Genomic DNA, 21,263 nt, shown 5'->3' on the forward strand with positions numbered 1-21,263 from the left:
TAATCTGGCTGAGAAAGACACTAGTTCACCAATAAAAACTATACCCTTAGCTATCTGATCTGCCAGTCATGAGAAGTTTAGCGTAAAAGCAATATGTATATCAGTCTGGAAGTGCATGTGGGTGAGTCAATGCATTTGCATTTTTTTTTTTTTTTTTTTTAGTCGATTTGCACGCACACACACACACACACACACACCAAAAAAAAAAAGTGTTGTCTTCATGAGGCAACATCTAAGTTGGGCTCGTATTTGCAAAATCATGACTAGGAGTTGTGATTTCAGAAATTGGAGGCAGCAAGTGAAATGTGTGAATACTGCCTTAAGGTAATTTTCTTCTTATTTAACATCTACTTATAACTTCATCTATTTGTATCCCATCCATCTTTCACCCCATCTACCTCATTAGACTTTTGGGTGTCTCTTGAGTCTTCATCATGAAGTTCGCCTTTTATCTTCAGACCGCTAGTAAGATCAGTTCTATAAAATAAAAAAAATAAAAACGTTAAAAAAAAAAAAAAAAAAAATACAAAACTGACAAAAAAAAAAAAAATACTGTTTAACATCATAAAAGGACTATCAATCCTACCTCAGCTCGCTCTTCTTTTTTCTGCTCATTGCAACTTTTTTTTCTAGAAACATTTGTTCTTTAAGCACTTCTTTTAAGCTGCTAGGTTTTGGCTTGAGATCTTTGGACGGCTTATCGGGAGCACTTGTTCCTCCTACAATTTAAAGAAAATCATATTTTACATGTATAAATCACTTGGAAACCCAATTATCATTCTGCAACATCATAAAGGGGTTGTCCCACGATGTCTACGGGTGCATATGGGCGTTACAAGTCTCATTTCATATGATCCTCTTTCTCCCAGACTGGAGTGGCTCCAGATATCTATACATTACACAGAATGTCATTCATCTGACTGGTCAGCACGTAATGCTATATTTCCCTGCACAGGACATGTGTGGCTGGCTGAGACATCCCCAGAAGATAGAGGAAAGAAAATCCAGATCTGCGGCGTTCAAAGGATCCTTCGGTCTCATCTTTAAGGAAGCAATCCCATCAAAGTTTTTATCCTCTTAATATATTGCAATCATCATATCATACAGCACCGTGTACTTACAATTGCTACTTTTGCCTTTCTACCCAGTTAATTATTTTCTCTGCTCTATGGAAAAACAGGAAGTCTCTTGTCCCTGAATTTATCATTCCTCTCTTCATCCCCTGACCTAGTTGCCCTGCTCCTCTCCCTGCCAGGAACTTTTGCAGTGATTCATAACTCGTGCTGAGAAAATTGACCTCCTGTTTCTACATAGAGCTTAGAAGGATTCAACTAGTTCGTTTTTAATCACGGTTGGTCATAAACCGAATGGAAAAGAGTTGGGTAGAAAGGCAAAATGAGTAAGTACACAGCGCTATATTATTGCAATATATTAAGAGGACTAAAATGTAGGTGGGAGTGTTTTTTTTTTCTTTTTAAAGGCTATTACAGCTTGGCTCATTTCTGTATCGAAAAGTGAATGGAGACGGTGACATCAAGTCTGCTTGGTGCCTGCTGCAGTATAAGCGCCATCGGCAGGTATCGGTAGCTATGGGGTCACCAGGCCACGCTCACACCCTGAGCTACAAATATTGAAGTGTAAAGGGCAAAAATTAGGAATGATAAATGCAATAAAACCTGACAGTGAATGAGGTATGAGAAAAAGTGGTGATATTTCCCAACTCTGATCCTTAAAGAGCTATTGCCATCTCCAAGATTATATCCCAATTTGTAGTAGGTATAATAATATTAGCAAATACATCAAATTAAAAATGTAATATAGTTCTTCTAATTCGCTATGTTGCTTACCCCATCTGCAGGGCATTGCAGTAGTTTAGGCATCTATGGTTATGACTAAACAAGAGCAAATACGTTCGGCTCCCTCCTTATTCAGTAGGCTATAGCGCTTACCGAAGAAGCTGCAGCGGGAACCCGGATACCTGCAGCGCTCCCGATAATCAGGTGTCCGGCACCGCAGCTGCATGCGTCACGGCTGTATGACAGTCAGAACACACAGGCTCTCCATGCATGTGTTGTGACTGTCACACAGCCGAGACACATGCAGTTGCTGTGCCGGACACCTCGGGAGTGCTCCAGGTTTCTATATCGCTTCATTGGGGGACACAGACAACCATGGGTGTATGCTGCTGCTGCTGCTCCTAGGAGGCTGACAATGCAAAAAAGGAAAAGGATTGCTTCTCCCCGGCAGTACACACCCACCGACAGGCACCAAGTTCCTCAGTTTGTGCTTAGTGTCTGTAGGAGGCGGACCTGGATCTCCCCAGATCCGCAGCTAATCTTTTTTTTTTTTTTTTTCCCTTACAGGCATTACACAGGCCGCTGGCAGGACAATATCCCGTCACCTTCACGGGAGCTCCAGGGTCTAACTGGTGGCTGGTTCTTGCCAAATGTCCTCCTCACCCCTCTCCTCGGAGAGGGCTGAGAGGAAGACGGTGGTCACCAGCGATGACCTCCCCCCTTCGTTAAGGGGGTTGATGCCGTCTTCTGGATGAAGGATCTTCGTGTCCAGCGACCCTCCCCACCCATGGGCCCCTGGACGATCCTCATGACTTATGTGGAGCCGGCATCAAGCAAGGTAAAAGTTTCTCGATCACCGCAAGCCACCCTGGGGGGGTTTGAATTGCGCGCCTTTACACGCAGCTCCGCCCCTCAGCCATTACATCGCTCTCATAGCGCCGTCTCTTACCGGGTACCACAACGCCTTTTCTTTTTCTCAAGGCGCGTTCACTTCCACTCCCCCAGAGCTTTTACTTTCACTTTCGCCCGGCTGGCCACGCCCCCATTTGGCCCGCGTTTTCTCTGCGCCCTTTCTCCGCCAATCACAGGTCGCACTGTCATATGGTGAACGCCCCGTCTGCCCTATCCAGGGACACTGTCTTTGCCATCATTGGCTATACAGTTAGGCACGCCCCCCTCTTCATCACAAGGCCTCCTGCCGATCCTCCATCTTGGAAGCTGCGCAGCACCTGGCACATCGCTTCCTCTCTGGACGGAATCTCTACTCGGGGGACACATAACTACTAGCTGCAGTTTGCTGTACCGGTAGGCCTTTGCCCTTATCAGTCCTCCTACCATGTTTGCCCCGCAGGAACCCTCCGACTCCCGGGATGAGTGCACTCCCCCTCCCCCAGAGCGGGCCATTGCCATGTCCCAGTAGGTCTCAGACCTAAAGATGTCCCAGTCTCAGGTCCAGGCGCTTGAACAACTCCCACACCTATCTGCAGCCACCAGTGCTCCAAACGTCTCATGGCGATTCGCACGCACCGGATATTGACCTTCAAAGACAGATTAGCTAGCCATTCTAGAAAGAGGACTGTCTGGTTCCTCTCCCAGCTCTCCGGGTCTCTCCGCAGCACCCAAGCTGCTTTCCTCTTCCCAATTCCCCTCTTCGGAGGAGGACCTTGGGTCGGATATAGATTCACAGTCTGGGTCTGACTGATTCAGACCAGACTTCCAGTATGCAGACAATGGTTGATAGTCTTACCTCGGCTATCTCTCGAACCCTCAAACTTAAACAGGACGAGGTTCCTCCCTAGGATCCTTCCGTCTTTTTCAAGCGGGTAAAACGCCCCTCTCGCTCTCGAGAGGCCCTCGGCCATTTAGGCCATTTCTAGCGTCAGAATCCTTTTCACAGCAGGAGCGTCCTTCTGCCTCAGGTGAACGAAGGAAACCTTCTTACAAACCAGCTCCCAGCTGGAGACCTAAGGGCCAACCCTCAAGGTCCTTTGGGTCCCATTCCAAAAGGTTCCGTTCTAAGTGACGGGTCGCCCCCACCTGGAAGTCTTTCCAGGGTGGGAGGCAGGCTTCTTTCCTTCAAGGATGCCTGGTTGTCGGTGGTCAGCGACGCCTGGGTCAGGAAGATCGTTACCTCCGGTTACAAGATCAAATTTTCTTACCTCCCAGAAGGACGCTTCTTTCTTTATCGTCCACCAACGCAGCCGTCCCAGTTACCCAGTTTTCTCCAGGCAGCATCCTCCCTGGTTACCGCTGGTGTAGTCGTTCCCATTGCGTCAAACAAACGGTTTTCGGGGCTCGATTCGAATCTCTTCGTAGTCCCGAAAAAAGACGGTTCTCTCCGTCCAATTCTGGACCTAAAAATGCGGAATCGTCACGTTAGACTCCGCCACTTCAGGATGGAATCCCTACGGTCAGTGATCGCCGCTATGGAGGCGGGGGAATTTCTCTGCTCGGTAGACATTCAGGATGCGTACCTTCACGTTTTTGTTTGTGTGCGGCACCAGAGATTCCTTCAGTTTGCAATCCAGGACGATCACTACAAATTCACGGCCCTTCCCTTCGGCCTGGCGTCTGCCCCCAGGGTTTTCACCAAGGTCATGGCGGCTGTCATGGCCATTCTTCGTTCCAGGGGGATTCTCATTATCCCTTTCCTGGACGATCTGCTGATCAAGGGCTCATCTCATCGGGACTGTGCTCGAAGTCTTCAAATCTCTCTGGACACTCTGACCCGTCTCGGCTGGATCATGAACCGAGACAAGTCCTCCCTTCCCAGCGTCTGACATCCCTGGGCATGGAATTCGACACGAACTTGGCTCGGGTCTTTCTCCCGAAGGACAAGATTTCTGTTCTCTGCAAGGCAGTCCGATCCCTAAAACACCCAACCCCCCCGTCCCCTACGATTCTGTATGAGAGTCCTGGGAAAAATGGTTGCCTCCATGAAAGCAGTGCCTTTCGCCCAGCTCAACTCACCCGCTCCAGCTGTTTCTTCTGTCCACCTGGAACAAGTCCACGACTTCCCTGGACCATCCTGTTTGTCTGCCTCCCCACGTACGTCAGTCCCTAACCTGGTGGACTCTGTGCTCCTCAGTCCTCAAAAGGGAGGTCCTTCCTCCCCCTTCAGTGGCAGGTCATCAGCACCGATGCCAGTCTCCTCGGATGCGGAGCAGTCTTCTGACATCATACAGCGCAAGGTCGCTGGAACGCCCAGGAGGCTCTTCTTCCCATCAACCTCCTGGAGATCAGGGCAATCTTTCTAGCCCTATTGCACTGGCTGTCTCTGACAGGCGGGCCCGTCCGCACTCAATTGGACAACGCCACGGCCGTGGCATACTTAAACCACCAGGGCGGGACTCACAGCAATCAGGTGATGGCGGAAACGGCAAAGATTCTGCGTTTGGGGGAGGGTGGGGGGAAAGACACGTCACGTTCCGGCCATTTGAGTCGATCACATTCTGGGGGTCGAAAATTGGGCAGCCGATTTCTTGACCCGCCAGGGCCTGGCAGCGGGCGAGTGGTCTCTCCATCCCTCGGTCTTCAATCAGATATGTCTTCGTTGGGGCACTCCGGACGTCGACCTCATGGCGTCTCGGATGAACCACAAGGTAGCTCAATTCGTAGCCAGGTCCCGGGATCCTCTGGCCATCGGCCACGGTGCCCTGGTAATTCCGTGGTCCCAGTTTTAGCTTCCTTACCTGTTCCCTCCTCTTCCCTTGATCCAAAGGGTCGTAAAGAAGATAATGTAAGAGGGGATTCTGGTTATCCTCATAGCGCCAGACTGGCCAAGGCGCCATTGGTATGCGGAACTCGTGAACATGCTCTCGGATACCCTCTGGAGGCTCCCAGACCGCCCAGACCTTCTCTCACAAGGTCTGCTCTTCCACCAGAGTTCTCAGTCTGAGTTTAACGGCATGGTCGTTGAGGCCGCGGTCCTAAGGGAGTCTGGTTTTTCTCACCAGGTCATTCGGACCATGATCAGAGCTAGAAAACCAGCTTCTTCCCATATTTACCACAGGTACTGGAAGGCTTTCTTCCGATGGTGTGAGACAAACCATGTTTTTCCGATGTCTTTTTCCCTTCCGGACTTTCTTGGTTTCCTTCAGGCAGGTCTCGACTCGGGACTGTCCCTCAGTACCCTAAAGCGTCAGGTCTCCGCTTTGTCCATTCTTTTTTAGAAGGATCTATCCTCTATTCCTCAGGTAAAGACCTTTCTCCAAGGAGTTGCGCATCTTGCTCCTCCATTCCATTCCCCGTTGGAACCTTGGGATCTCAACCTGGTTCTGGGTGTTCTACAGGCTGCGCCCTTCGAACCTCTTCAGGACATTTATTTTTCCCTTCTCTCTTGGAAGGTGGCCTTTCTAATTGCTATCACATCAATTAGGAGGGATTCAGAGTTGGAAGCTTTATCCTGCCGTTCTCCGTTCCCCATTCTTCATCAGCGGTGGTATCCTCTTTCCACATCAATGTGGACATCATTCTTCCCTCATTTTGCCCTTCTCCAGTTGATCCTTTGGAGAAGTCTCTTCACAAACTGGACGCGGTCAGAGCCATTCGGATCTATCTTTCTAGAACTGCCCCCTTTCACCAGTCCGATTCCCTATTTGTCATATCTGAAGGTCGCCGGAAAGATCTTCAGGCGTCCAAGTCCACGATCTCTCGTTGGATTTGTTCAGCGATATTGGAAGCCTACCGCGTTCATGAGAAACGGCCCCCTCCGGGGGTGTGGGCCCACTCCACCAGGGCTGTCGGAGCTTCTTGGGCTGTTCGTCACCAAGCTTCTGCCTTGCAAATCTGCAAGGCCACAACCTGGTCGTCCTTGCACACTTTTACAAGGTTCTATAGGCTTCATACCAAGGCCTCGTCTGATGCAGGTTTTGGTAGGAAGGTACTGCAGGCGGCGGTTGAACCCCGGCTGACCTGAGTCCTTTCTCTTAGTTTTATCCGCACCCTTCTGCTTTTGGACGTCCCATGCTTGTCTGTGTCGCCCAATGAAGTGATAAAGAAAGAGGGATTTTTTGGTACTTACCGTAAAATCTCTTTCTTGGAGCCTTCATTGGGGGATTCAGCACCCTCCCTGCTTTTTTTCTCGTACCGTGTTTGGGTCTAAGCGCCCTAGTTGTGTTGGTACTTATATGTTCTGAGTTCTGGTCGCTTCTCCTACTGCTTTTTTTCACCAACTGAGGTACTTGGTGCCTGTCGGTGGATGTATACTGCCTGGGAGGAGCTATCCTTTTTGGCATAGCGTCAAAGTCCTAGCATCAGCAGCATACACCCATAGTTGTCTGTGTCCCCCAATGAAGGCTCCAAGAAAGATTTTACGGTAAGTACCAAAAAATCCCTCTATCCGGGTTCCCACTGCAGCTTCTTTGGTAAGCACTATAAGCTTGCTGAATAAGGAGGGAGCCGAATATATTCGCTCATGTCTAGTTATGACAACTAACTCTCACTATATGGTGGTCGTAACCATGGATATCTAAGCTACTGCAATGCCCTGCATATGGACTAAGCGGCATAGCTAATAAGAAGAACTATGCTACATTTCTAATAGGAGGTCTTTGCTAATATTTTATTACACCTACTACAGATTGGGATAGGATTATGGAGATAGGAATACCCCCTTTACTTCCATGACACATGGTCCAATTACAAACAGTGATGCGGGGACCAGCCATAGGTCTCCTGATCCGCACTTCGCAGCCTCGTAGGAATATATCAGGCTCGAGTTCGAGTCGAGAGCCGTGCCGTGGGGACTTGGACTATGTTTCACGGATGTCTGAATGAGGGCTTACAGTGGAGAAGACGACCTACGAATAACTTGGCTACTAGATGACTGAACAGAAAATTTGGGATCAAAGCACAGAGGGAAAAAACAAAAACAAAAAGAGAAGCCTTTTATGAAAGTGAGTGGATCTGCAGTGAGGATCTATTGGGTTAAAAATACTACAAATTACTAAGTTTATTAAAAAATAATAAATATTTAAAACTGTATAATTTGTACTGAATAAAGATCTCACGCTCTAATATTATATCATAGGGATGATCTAAGCATACACCACTGATGCCAATTAAGCTCCTAGGTTTTTCTGGCAAAACACGATATAATTCTGCATACATGACATTGATTACCATGAGTCTTCATTTTGGAAGTCTTGCTTCTCTCCAAAGCCTTCTGTTTGCGTCTTTCTTCCAGTCTCTCCCTCTTCAACCGTCTCCTCAGCAGCCGCTCCTCCTTCTCCTTTGCCTAAAAAAGAAAAGAGTGACTCAAAATAACAACGGATCATCTGCACAGTCAGGTGATCAAAGATCATCCAGACCCGAAATAAGAAAAAAATAGAGACCGTATTACACATGTTCCAGCATTTCACATATCTTCCTTCGCTCTGTCATTTAGAGCAAACAAGTGGTGATGAGCAAACATACTCAGATAAGGTGTTACCGAATGACTTTGGCATGCTCGAAAAATAGGGATTTTTGTGGTCTCAACGTAAATTCCTTTTCTCCGAGCCAATCATTGGGGACACAGGAACATGGGTGTTATGCTGCTGCCACTAGGATGACACTAAGTGAACACACAAAAAGTTAACTCCTCCTCTGCAGTATACACCCTCTGTCTGGCTAAGATTGAACCAGTTCGGTAGCAAAGCAGTAGGAGCATTAACCCCTCTCTGACCTTAGATGTACTATCCCGTCGAGGTGCCCTGGGCCTATCTGACCCTCGACGGGATAGTACGTCATAGCGATCGGCCAGGTGTCAGCTGCCTATCGCAGCTGACATCCGGCATAATGTGCCAGGAGCGGTCACGGACCGCTCCCGGCACATTAACCCCTTGCACACCGGCCAGGCGGTGCAGGGAAGCATCGCGCAGGGAGGGGGCTCCCTGCGGGCTTCCCTGAGACCCCCGCTGTGATCGTGTTGCTGCAAGGGTCTCCCCACCTCCCTCCCTGCTCCAGGCCCGGACCCAAGATGGCCGCGGCAACCGGGTCCTGCAGGGAGGGAGGGAGGTGGCTTATTAAGTGCCTGCTCAGAGCAGGCGCTTGGTAAGCCTGCAGCACTGTAAGTCAGATCGGTGATCTGACAGAGTGCTGTGCAAACTGTCAGATCACCGATCTGTGATGTCCCCCCCTGGGACAAAGTAAAAAAAAAAAAAAAATTCCAAATGTGTAAAAAAAAAAAAAAAATTGTAAAAAATTCCTAAATAATGAAATAATAATAAAAAAAAAAAAATTATTTATAATATATATATATATATATATATATATATATATATATATATATATATATATATATATATATATATATATATATATATATAATTTCCCATACATTTTTTTATCTAAATTTAAAAAAAAAAACAATAAAAGTACACACATTTAGTATCGCCGAGTCCGTAACGACCCCACCTATAAAACTATATCACTAGTTAACCCCTTCAGTGAACACCATAAAAAAAATTAACACGAGGCAAAAAACAACGCTTTATTCTCATACCGCCAAACAAAAAGTGGAATAACACGCGATCAAAAAGACCGATATAAATAACCATGGTACCACTGAAAACGTCATCTTGTCTCGCAAAAACGAGGTGCCATACAGCATCAGCGAAAAATTAAAAACTTATAGTCCTCAGAATAATGCGATGCAAAAATAATTATTTTTTCTGTAAACTAGTTTTTATCGTATAAAAGCGCCAAAACATAAAAAAATGATATAAATGAGGTGTCGCTGTAATCATACTGACCTGAAGAATAAAACTGCTTTATCCATTTTACCAAACGCGGAACGGTATAAACGCCTCCCCCAAAAGAAGTTCATGAATAGCTGGTTTTCGGTCATTCTGCCTCACAAAAATCGGAATAAAAAGCGATCAAAAAATGTCACGTGCCCGAAAATGTTACCAATAAAAACGTCAACTCGTCCCGCAAAAAACAAGACCTCACATGACTGTGGACTCAAATATGGAAAAATTATAGCTCTCAAAATGTGGTAACGCAAAAAATATTTTTTGCAATAAAAAGTGTCTTTCAGTGTGTGACGGCTGACAATCATAAAAATACTCTAAAAAACCCGCTATAAATAGTAAATCAAACCCCCCTTCATCACCCCCTTAGTTAGGGAAAAATAAAAAAATTAAAAACATGTATTTATTTCCATTTTCCCATTAGGGCTAGGGTTAGGGTTGGGGCTAAAGTTAGGGTTAGGGTTGGGGTTTGGAATAGGGTTGGGATTAGGGTTAGGGGTGTGTCTGGGTTAGGGGTGTGGTTAGGGTTACCGTTGGGATTAGGGTTAGGGGTGTGTTTGGATTAGGGTTTCAGTTATAATTGGGGGGTTTCCACTGTTTAGGCACATCAGGGGCTCTCCAAACGCGACATGGCGTCCGATCTGAATTCCAGCCAATTCTGCGTTGAAAAAGTAAAACAGTGCTCCTTCCCTTCCGAGCTCTCCCGTGTGCCCAAACAGGGGTTTACCCCAACATATGGGGTATCAGCGTACTCAGGACAAATTGGACATCAACTTTTGGGGTCCAATTTCTCCTGTTACCCTTGGGAAAATACAAAACTGGGGGCTAAAAAATAATTTTTGTGGGAAAAAAAAGATTTTCTATTTTCTCAGCTCTGCGTTATAAACTGTACTGAAACACTTGGGGGTTCAAATATCTCACAGCACACCTAGATGAGTTCCTTGGGGGGGTCTAATTTCCAATATGGGGGTCACTCGTGGGGGGTTTCTACTGTTTAGGTACATTAGGCGCTCTGCAAACGCAATGTGACGCCTGCAGACCAATCCATCCAAGTCTGCATTCCAAATGATGCTCCTTCCCTTCCGAGCTCTGCCATGCGCTCAAACGGTGGTTCCCCCCCACATATGGGGTATAAGCGTACTCAGAACAAATTGGACAACAACTTTTGGGGTCCAATTTCACCTGTTACCCTCGGGAAAATACAAAACTGGGGGCTAAAAAATAATTTTTGTGGGAAAAAAATTTGTTTTATTTTTACGGCTCTGCATTATAAACTTCTGTGAAGCCCTTGGTGGGTCAAAGTGCTCACCACACATCCAGATAAGTTCCTTAGGGGTTCTACTTTCCAAAATGGTGTCAATTGTGGGGGTTTCCACTGTTTAGGCACATCAGGGGCTCTCTAAACATGACATGGCGTTTCATCTCAATTCCTGTCAATTTTGCATTGAAAAGTCAAATTGCCCTCCTTCGCTTCCGAGCTCTGTCATGCGCCCATACAGTGGTTTACCCCCACATACGGGGTATCGGCGTACTCAGGAGAAATTGTACAACAACTTTTGGAGTCCATTTTCTCCTGTTACCCTTGGTAAAATAAAACAAATTGGAGCTGAAGTAAATTTTGTGTGAAAAAAGTTAAATGTTCATTTTTATTTAAACATTCCAAAAATTCCTGTGAAACACCTGAAGGGTTAATAAACTTCTTGAATGTGGTTTTGAGCACCTTGAGGGGTGCAGTTTTTAGAATGGTGTCACACTTGGGTATTTTCTATCATATAGACCCCTCAAAATGACTTCAAATGAGATGTGGTCCCTAAGAAAAAAAATGGTGCTGTAAAAATGAGAATTTGCTGGTCAACTTTTAACCCTTATAACTCCCTAACAAACAAATTTTGGTTCCAAAATTGTGCTGATGTAAAGTAGACATGTGGGAAATGTTACTTATTAACTATTTTGTGTGACATATCTCTGTGATTTAATTGCATAAAAATTTAAAGTTGGAAAATTGCGAAATTTTCAAAATTTTCCCCAAATTTCCGTTTTTTCACAAATAAATGCAGGTAATATCAAAGAAATTTTACCACTATCATGAAGTACAATATGTCACGAGAAAACAATGTCAGAATCACCAGGATCCGTTGAAGCGTTCCAGAGTTATAACCTCATAAAGGGACAGTGGTCAGAATTGTAAAAATTGGCCTGGTCATTGACGTGCAAACCACCCTTGGGGGTAAAGGGGTTAAACAAAAGACAATAAACTATGTCAAAACCAAAGGACTAACAACAAGCTAATAGGCTAACAGGGTGGGTGAAGTTTCCCCCAATGAATGGCTCGAAGAAAAGGATTTTACGGTGAGTACACAAAAATCCCTATTTCTCCTACACCTCATTGGGGGACACAGGACCATGGGATGTACTAAAGCAGTCCCTGGGTGGGAAATAACACAACTGCTAATACCCCGTGTACCGCTAGCTTATAGCTGAGGTACTGCCGATTGCAGAATGCGCCTGCCATGGGCAGCATCTGCCGAGGATGGAGAATGAACGTGGTAATGTTTTGTAAAAGTATGCAATCTGAACCAAGTCGCAGCTTTGCAGACCTGTTGTGCTGACGCCTGGTGCTGAATGGCCTAAGAGGCTCCCACTGCCCGAGTCGAATGCGCCTTAATCCCTGCTGGGACAGGAGTGTTCCTGACACGGTAGGATTACTGAATAGCCGAGCAGATCCACTTGGCTAGTGTGGCCTTTGAAGCGGGTAGACCCTTCCTAGGTCCCTCTGGAAGCACAAACAGGACATCTAACTTGCGGAAGGAAGCCGTCGAGAGATGTACTGTCGAAGAGACCTAACCACATCGAGAGTGTGGAGAGCTTTCTCGATACGATGGACTGGTGCCGGACAGAATGAAGGCAAAACAATCTCCTCGTTGAGGTCAAAAGAGGAAACAAATTTGGGTAGGAAAGGGGGGGTTTGGAGTCCTCAAGACTGCTTTATCTGAATGAAAGGTCAGGAACGGGGGCCGGCAGGAGAGAGCTGCCAACTCCGAAACTCATCTGATGTAATCGCTACTAGAAAGACCACTTTCCAGGAAAGAAAAGTTAGCGAGACGTCCGGCAGTGGTTGGAAAGGAGCCTGTTGAAGGACTCCGAGAACAAGATTAAGATCCCATGAATCCAGCGGCATCTTATAGGGAGGAGCCACACGGGCGACTCCCAGAATGAATGTCTTAACCGATAGTCTGGTGGCAATTTTGCATTGGAAAAACACTGACAAAGCTGACACTTGTCCTTTGAGCGAGCTTAGAGCGAGACCCGATTCTAATACTGATTGGAGGAATTCCAATATGGAAGGAATGGAAAACACCAGAGAACGTCCATGGGCATTGCACCATGAAAAGAAATAGGGATTTTTGTGTGTACTCACCGTAAAATCCTTTTCTCCGAGCGTCTCATTGGCGGACACAGGACCATGGGTTATGCTGCTGTCACTAGGAGGCTGACACTAAGCTGAGACAAAAAAAGGTTAGCTCCTCCCCTGCAGTATACACCCTCATGCTGGCTTCCAGAGACCCAGTTTAGTGCAAAAGCAGTAGGATAATAACAATATATCAAGTAACATTAGAATATAACATGTCAAACAAACAGTCAAAGACCAAAAAAGATAACGAGCCGTAAGGCTACCAGGGTGGGTGCGGTGTCCCCCAATGAGTGGCTCGGAGAAAAGGATTTTACGGTGAGTACACACAAAAATCCCTATTTCTCCTTCGCCTCATTGGGGGACACAGGACCATGGGACGTCCCAAACCAGTCCCTGGGAGGGAAACAAAACAACCAAATAACTCCGTGTACCATCTGACTACAAATGCGCAACGGCCGCTTGCAGGATACGCCTGCCAAGGGCCGCGTCCGCAGAGGAATGGATGTGGACATTGTAATACTTTGTGAAAGCATGCAGGCTGGACCACGTTGCGGCCTTGCAAACCTGCTCCGCTGTTGCCTGGTGCCGGATGGCCCAGGAAGCACCCATCGACCGAGTGGAGTGTGCTCTAATCCCCGCCGGGATAGGACTGCCCCTGACCCGAAAGGATTCCTGGATAGCAGATCGGATCCATCTGGCTATCGTGGATTTAGACGCAGCCAAACCCTTTCTGTGACCCTCCGGGAGCACGAAAAGGGCGTCCGATTTTCTGAAATGAGCCGTTCTGGAAATGTACCTCCTGAGGGCCCGTACCACGTCCAGAGTATGGAGAGCCTTCTCGACCCTATGTTTGGGCTGCGGGCAAAAAGAGGGAAGGATGATGTCCTCGTTAAGATGAAAAGATGAGACCACCTTCGGAAGAAACGCCGGAGAAGGGCGTAGGACCACTTTGTCCTGATGAAAGGCAAGGAACGGTGCCCGGCAGGATAAAGCCGCGAGCTTTGAAACCCTTCTGATGGAAGTCACCGCTACCAGGAAGGCAACCTTCCATGAGAGGACAGAGAGTGGAACGTCTTGAAGGGGTTTGAACGGAGGTTCCTGAAGAACCCCCAGGACCAAGTTGAGATCCCAAGTTTCTAACGGCATCCTGTAGGGAGGAACCACATGGGAGACTCCCTGAATGAAGGTCTTGACTTGAAGGTTGGCGGCGATCCTGCGCTGGAACAGCACGGATAACGCTGAGATCTGGCCTTTGAGGGAACTCAGTGCCAATCCGGAGTCCAGACCGGACTGAAGGAAATTCAAGATGCAAGGGATAGAGAAAACGAGCAGAGGGTGCCCTCGGAGCCTGCACCATGAGAAGAATGTTTTCCAGACGCGGTGGTAAATGGAGGCGGAAGACGCCTTGCGAGCACTTAACATGGTGGGAATGACCTGCTGAGAGAAACTGGCACGAGTTAGAATCCAGGTTTCAACAGCCACGCCGTTAAACGTAGGGCCCCTGAGCTCTGGTGGTAGATCGGACCCTGGCGAAGCAGGTCTGGGCGGTCTGGTAACCGCCAGGGAATGTCGGCTACGAGCTGAACGAGTTCCGCGTACCAAGCGCGGCGTGGCCAGTCTGGGGCGACCAGAATGACCGGAACTCCCTCCGTCTTGATTTTCCAGATCACCTTCGGCAGTAAGGGGAGAGGAGGGAACACGTAAGGGAGTTGAAACGGATGCCACGGAGAAATCAGCGCGTCTACTCCTATGGCCTGGGGATCCCGAGAGCGAGCAAGGAAGTTGTGGACCTTGGCGTTCAATCTGGACGCCATCAGATCCACGTCCGGGGTCCCCCAGCGAAGACAGATCTGTCGAAAGACCTCTGGGTGGAGTTCCCACTCCCCCGAGGCAAGGCCCTGGCGGCTCAGGAAGTCCGCTGCCCAGTTCTCGACTCCCGGAATGTGCACCGCAGAGATGATGGAATGGTTGGTTTTGGCCCAACGAAGGATGTGAGAGACTTCCTGCATCGCTGCCCTGCTGCGGGTACCCCCCTGGTGGTTGATGTAAGCCACCGCCGTAACGTTGTCCGATTGGACTCGTATTGGGTGACCCGCGAGCAGGGCGTGAAAGCGACTCAGGGCAAGTCTGATAGCACGAATCTCCAGAATGTTGATGGGGAGCCTGGATTCCCGAACTGTCCAACGGCCCTGGGCAGAGTGGTGAAGAAACACCGCCCCCCAGCCGAGAAGACTGGCGTCAGTAGTTACCACTAACCAGCGGATCGGGAGGAAGGACTTCCCCTGGAGAAGAGATGGACCCAGGGTCCACCATACGAGAGATTGTCTGACCTGCGGGGACAGGGGGCAAGGGCGGTCGAGAGATGGGAGACTCCTGTCCCAGTTGCCCAGCAAAGCCTGTTGCAAGGGGCGGAGATGGAGTTGAGCGAAAGGAACCGCTTCGATTGCTGCAACCATCTTTCCCAGGATCTTCATGGCGAACCGAATGGTTCGCGGGCGAGGATGGCAGAGCGTTCGGGCTCCCTGCTGAAGCGCTTGGGCCTTGGGCCGAGGAAGCAAGACCAGCCCCCTTGAAGTGTCCAGGATCATTCCCAGAAAGGAGATCCGACGGGCAGGAACGGGAGAGGACTTGTCCAAGTTGATCAACCAGCCCAGGTGCGAAAGAGAATCCAGGGTAATGTGGACGCTTGACTCGCAGGCCTGAAAAGACGGGCCCTTTATGAGGAGATCGTCTAAGTAAGGTAACACGACGACTCCTCGAGAATGAAGGATGGCCATGACAGCCGCCATGACCTTCCTGAATACCCTGGGCGCCGTGGCAAGACCTAAGGGTAAGGCCGTGAACTGAAAGTGGTCCTCCAGAACGGCAAAGCGGAGGAACCTCTGATGAGGCGGGAATATCGGAATGTGAAGATGGGCATCGACGAGATGACGGATCTGAGCGATTCCATCCTGAAGTGCCGTACTCTTATGCACTTGTTCAGGAGTTTCAGATCCAAAATGGGGCGCACTTTTCCGTCCTTCTTTGGCACGACGAAGAGGTTTGAGTAGAAACCTTTGAACCTCTCGTGCTCCGGGACCGGAACAATGACCCCGCTCTGGCGGAGGGAGTGAATGGCGCAAAGGAGGGCGCGAGACTGAGCTCCCGAGCTGGGGAGACGAGAGGGAAAAAACCGAGTTGGAGGAGGCGTGGAGAACTCTATTTTGTAGCCAGACGATACCAGATCCCTGACCCATTCGTCGTGAATGACGGAGAGCCAGGCTTGCTGAAAAAGGAGTAGACGTTCTCCTACTCTGGTGGTATCGACTGGCGCCGTTCCCGAGTCATTGAGACGGGAATCTAGGGTGTCCCGAACCTCTGGTTCTGGACTGCCTCGGCTCTCCGCGCCAGGAAGGATTCGGCCTGAAGGAAGGACGAGCGTCTCTGTCTGAGCGAGCGGATCGGTCCGATCTGGAAAGACCGGTAGGATTGGACCAGGCTGGGCTGGTACGAAAGGGCCGAAAGCGAAAGTAAGGCTGGCGCTGGAAGGCCGCCTTGGGCCTCTGTTGGGGAAGGAACTTGCTCTTTCCCCCTGTGGCGTCGGAAATCAGCTGGTCAAGCTTTTCACCGAAAAGGCGCCCACTTTGAAAAGGGAGAGAGATCAGAGATTTTTTAGAGGAGGAATCTGCGCGCCACTCTCTGAGCCAAAGAGCCCTTCTGATAGAGATGGCGTTAGAAGCCGCCGATGCTGCGCAATTCGCTGCATCGAGGGAGGCGTACATCACGTAATCACTAGCCATGGCTATCTGTTTAGCCAGGTCCGCCATCTCAGACGGGAGGTCCTGTTCATGAATGGATTTCGCTAGAGCATCCGCCCAGGAAACCATTGCCTTGGCCACCCAAGCCGCGGCGAAGGAGGGGGATAGGGAAGAGCCTGAGGCTTCGTACACAGAGCGAGCTAGAGAGTCTAGCTGGCGTTCGGTGGGACTCTTAATTGAAGCGCCGTCCGGGACTGAAAGAAGCGTTTTAGAAGCCAGGCGCGAGACCGGAGGATCTACTATAGGGGGATCCGTCCAGTCTTTCACGAGATCTGCTGAAAAGGGATACTTCTTACCCGTGAAACGCTTATCTGGACGCTCCCTGTGTCGCCTGACTATGTCCAGAAAATCTGGGTGAGAGGCAAAAGTTTTGTGGGAACGCTTGGTTCTGGTAAAAGAGACAGCGTGTTCCGGAGCGGAATTAGAGTCATCATCCACCTTAAGTGCGTGATTGACTGCTACGATGAGGGAGTCAACCGTAGCTCTCAACTCCGGAGCCTCCGGGTCCAGTGATACTTCGGACTCATGTTCAGAGTCGTGAACGCTGCGAGCCCCCAAAGAGGGTGAGCAAGAGGTGGAGCTGCCAGAGTCTGAGTGGCGAGGTGTGCGCTCAGGAGAGGTAGTGCGGGTCCGTTTTCTGGATGACCGTGCCTCTTTATGGAGAGAGCGGCCCCTGCTGGCCAACAATTCCCCTGTAACGGAGGGCTCTCTTAGGACCTGTAACGGATTGCCTCGTTCCCCGGGAGGATTTTGAATGGATTTGATGGCGTTGGCTAAAAAATCCACGGACTGCGAAAGAGAAGCGACCCACGGGGGGGCTAGGTACGCCGGAGTCGGTGGCGGTGGAGGGCTCCTGGGCACATGGGGCATCGCAGGCAGAGCAGAGGGGAGAGCTTTGAGGGCGGGGAAGTGGAGCCTGGCAGGTGGTACACGCAGAAAAAAAGGTCGAATGCACCTTTGAGGATTTTTTAGTCTTAGACTGAGACATGGTGTACACTAATGCCAGATACCCAGGGTCTAGCCTAAGGAAGCGAGGGCGGCGCTGCAGGAGAGAGCTGACGGTCTCCTTACACTGGTCCTGTGTCCCACAGAGGAAGAGGGAGACGGCAGGAGGACTAGGCGACAGCTGACGTGCACAGCGCTGCACGTTGAGGACGCTGCGGCTGGGAGACCTAGAGCTGCGGCGAGCAGAGAGATCCAAGATGGCCGCCGAGACCTGGGGGAGAGATCTCGTACACAGCGAGAAGCGCCAGGACCGGGGGGCGGCGCCGCGTGATGACGCGAAAAAGGGGGCGGAGCCTATCGGGAAGCGCCGGGTCCCCGGCCGGCTAGGCCGAAGCCGGGGACTAAATTTGCGGCTTCGGCCCGGCGCGCGGCCGCTGATGGCCGGGACAACAAGGGGCCCAGGAATAAAGAGTACCACTAGTAAGGGGGAGCCCTCCGAACCGCAGAACCGGCGACCACCCCCCCTTCCCACGAGACACTTACCCTGATGGAGCAGCGCACAAGGGGCTGAGGTAGGAGTGTCTGGGGTGAAAGACAGGGACGGTGCAGAGGTTGGGAAGCCTCCATCCACCAGCCCCAGAAAGGGGGGTGGAGAGGAACCGTCCACCACCTGAATCAGCCGCAAGCAGTGGTGATGCAGGGTGTGCTGCACGGACGCCACGGGTACTAGTGCCTCTGTACAGCCGAGGGTGAAACCTGGTGGACAGGGCAGATGTCCGGCAATAAAAAGGCCTGGCTGCAGAAGAGGGTACTGGAGGAAAACGCCAGTGCTCGTCTGTACAAAGTGGGGAGATCGGCGCCCTTTTAGGGAAAAAACCGTCGCCCAAAAAGGGTCAGCTCAGGCAGTGTCTCCCACGTCGCAGGAGAGGATACGGAGAGGTAAAACTCCCGTGCTCGCCTGTTGTTGGTTCGGGGGAGATCGGACCATGAAAGAATCCGTCGCCCCCTTCGTCCGGGTGAATTAAAAACAAAAAAAAAAAAACTGTGCCTCCTACGGACACTAAGCTTGAACTGGGTCTCTGGAAGCCAGCATGAGGGTGTATACTGCAGGGGAGGAGCTAACCTTTTTTTGTCTCAGCTTAGTGTCAGCCTCCTAGTGACAGCAGCATAACCCATGGTCCTGTGTCCCCCAATGAGGCGAAGGAGAAAAGAAAATTCACCAGGTGCGATGATAAATGTGCATGGATACGGGCTTCCTAGCACTAATCATGGTGGAGGACACCCCAGGAAAGAATCCAGCTTGGGCTAATATCCAGGATTCAACGGCCACGCCATCAAAGACAGGGCCCTGGAGTTCTGGTGGTCTGTGAGAGTAGATCCATGCGATCTGGCAGCCGCCAGGGGACGTCGGCGACGAATTGGATGAGTTCTGCGTACCATGCCCGGCGTGGACAGTCCGGCGCGACTAGGATCACTGGTACCCCCTCTGCTCTGATCTTCTTGATGACCCTCGGGAGCAAGGGGAGAGGGGGGAAAATGTACGGGAGCCGGAACTGATGCCACGGCAGCACCAAGGCGTCTGATCAGACGGTGCGTGGATCGAGTGATAGGGCAATGAACTGAGGAACCTTGTTGTTTAGCCTTGTGGCCATGAGGTCCACATCTGGAGTCCCCCAGCGATGGAAAATCTGCCGGAAGACTTCCGGATGGAGAGACCACTCTCCGGAGGCGAGGCCCTGGCGACTGAGAAAGTCTGCCGCCCAATTCTCCACACCCGGGATGTGGATTGCGGAGATGGGTGAGTGGTTGCTCTCGGCCCAACGGAAGATATGACTGACTTTGTGCATGGCCGTCTTGCTGCGGGTTCCCCCTTGATGTTTGATATACACCACCGCCGTGGTGTTGTCGGATTGGATCCTGATGGGGCGACCTGCGAGGAGATGGTGAAAACTGAGTATGGCAAGTCTGATCGCTCGTATTTCCAAGATGTTGATTGGGAGACGCGACTCTCGAGTGGACCAACGACCCTGTGCCGTGTGGTGGCTGAAAACTGCCCCCTAGCCCAAGAGGCTGGCATCTGTGGTCACCACTAACCAGATTACTGGGAGAAAGGACTTCCCTTGGTTCAGGGAGGACTTCAGCGTCCACCACCTGAGGGTTTGCCTGACCGGCGGAGGCAGACTGAATCGACGGTCGAGCGAGAATGGGCTCCTGTCCCAGGCCAATAGCAGCGCATGTTGCAAAGGACGGAGATGGAACTATGCGAACGGAACCGCTTCCATCGCTGCTACCATTTCCCGAGGATGCACATGCTGAAACGAATGGAGAGAGGAACTGGGCGGGAAAAAGTGTGTGCTCCCTGTTGTAAGGCCGAGACCTTTTCTGGTTGGAGAATGACCAACCAACGGGAAGAGTCCAAAATCATGACCAAGAAGGAAATCCGCTGAGCCGGAGATGACTTCTCGAAGTTTACTTTACAGCCCAGGCGAGAAAGAGTATCCACCGTGATACCGACGGACTCCTCGCAGGCTGGATAAGACGGGCCTTTGATCAGTAGGTTGTTCTGATACGGAAGTACCACCACAGCCCAAGTGTGAAGAATGGCCATGACAGCTGCCATGACCTTGGTGAAAACCCTGGGGGTGGTGGAGAGGCCGAAGGGCAACGCCACAAACTGGAAGTGTTTGTCGCGGAATGCGAAGCATAGGAATTGTTGATGAAAGGGAAAGATTGGGATGTGAAGGTAAGCATCTTTGAGGTCTATGGATGCTAGGAACTCTCCTCTTTCTATGGACGTGACAACAGAACGTAGAGAGTCCATTCTGAAGCGTCGGACCTTGACAAAGTTGTTTAACAGCTTTAGGTCTAGTATTGGTCGTAGAGAACGGTCCTTCTTCGGGACCACAAATAGGTTCGGGTAAAACCCCCTGAATTTGGTCCTGGGGGACCGGAATAATAATTCCGTCTCTTCGGATCGCCTGTATGGCCTGAAGAAAAGCTGATGTCCTTGTCTTGGGAGGAGAAGACTGGAAAAAAACGTGTCGGGGAAGAGGAAAAACACTCGATTTTATATCTGGAGGACACCAGCTCTGACCCAGTCGTCGTGAACGACCGAGAGCCTGGCTTGACGGAACAAAAGTAAGTGACCGCCTACTTTGTCGGTGTCTGCCGGATGAAGAGACGAGTCATTGTGTAGAAGGTCTAAGGGATCTGGGTCCGATGCGGTTAGGTCTGTATGAGACCTGGGAACCTCTATATCCACGCGAAGCTCGTCCTGAACCCGAAGAGAAGGTCATAGAGGACCAACTGGAGTTGTTGTGAAAAGGCCGGAACCGAGGCTGTTGCTGATTTCGAAAGGCCCTGGCAGGTCTTTGCTGAGGAAGAAATTTACCCTTTCCTCCAGTAGCAGCAGAAATAATTTGGTCTAGTTTTTCTCCAAATAAATCGACCAGCTTGGTCATTGATTTTTTGGAAGCAGAGTCTGCTCGCCAATCCTGGAGCCACAGGGCCCTTCTGATGGAGACCACGTTTGCAGCTGCCTGTGGAGCGCAATTGGCCGCATCTATAGAGGCATTAA

General features: G+C 50.0%; 1 protein-coding gene across 1 annotated transcript in view; it reads right to left on the reverse strand.

Annotated features, from left to right (window-relative positions):
• The window catches only part of BOD1L1 (biorientation of chromosomes in cell division 1 like 1), a 105,308-nt gene that overhangs the window by 45,637 nt on the left and 38,408 nt on the right, over positions 1–21,263 (reverse strand). The window contains exons 7-9 of the mRNA XM_069744861.1: positions 7,920–8,034; positions 587–719; positions 399–477 (exon numbers count right to left, since the gene is read on the reverse strand). Coding sequence (XP_069600962.1) covers positions 399–477; positions 587–719; positions 7,920–8,034 — 327 coding nt within the window. The remainder of the gene's footprint in view (positions 1–398; positions 478–586; positions 720–7,919; positions 8,035–21,263) is intronic.

This window comes from Ranitomeya imitator, chromosome 1 (assembly GCF_032444005.1).
Source record: "Ranitomeya imitator isolate aRanImi1 chromosome 1, aRanImi1.pri, whole genome shotgun sequence".
NCBI lineage: Eukaryota > Metazoa > Chordata > Amphibia > Anura > Dendrobatidae > Ranitomeya > Ranitomeya imitator.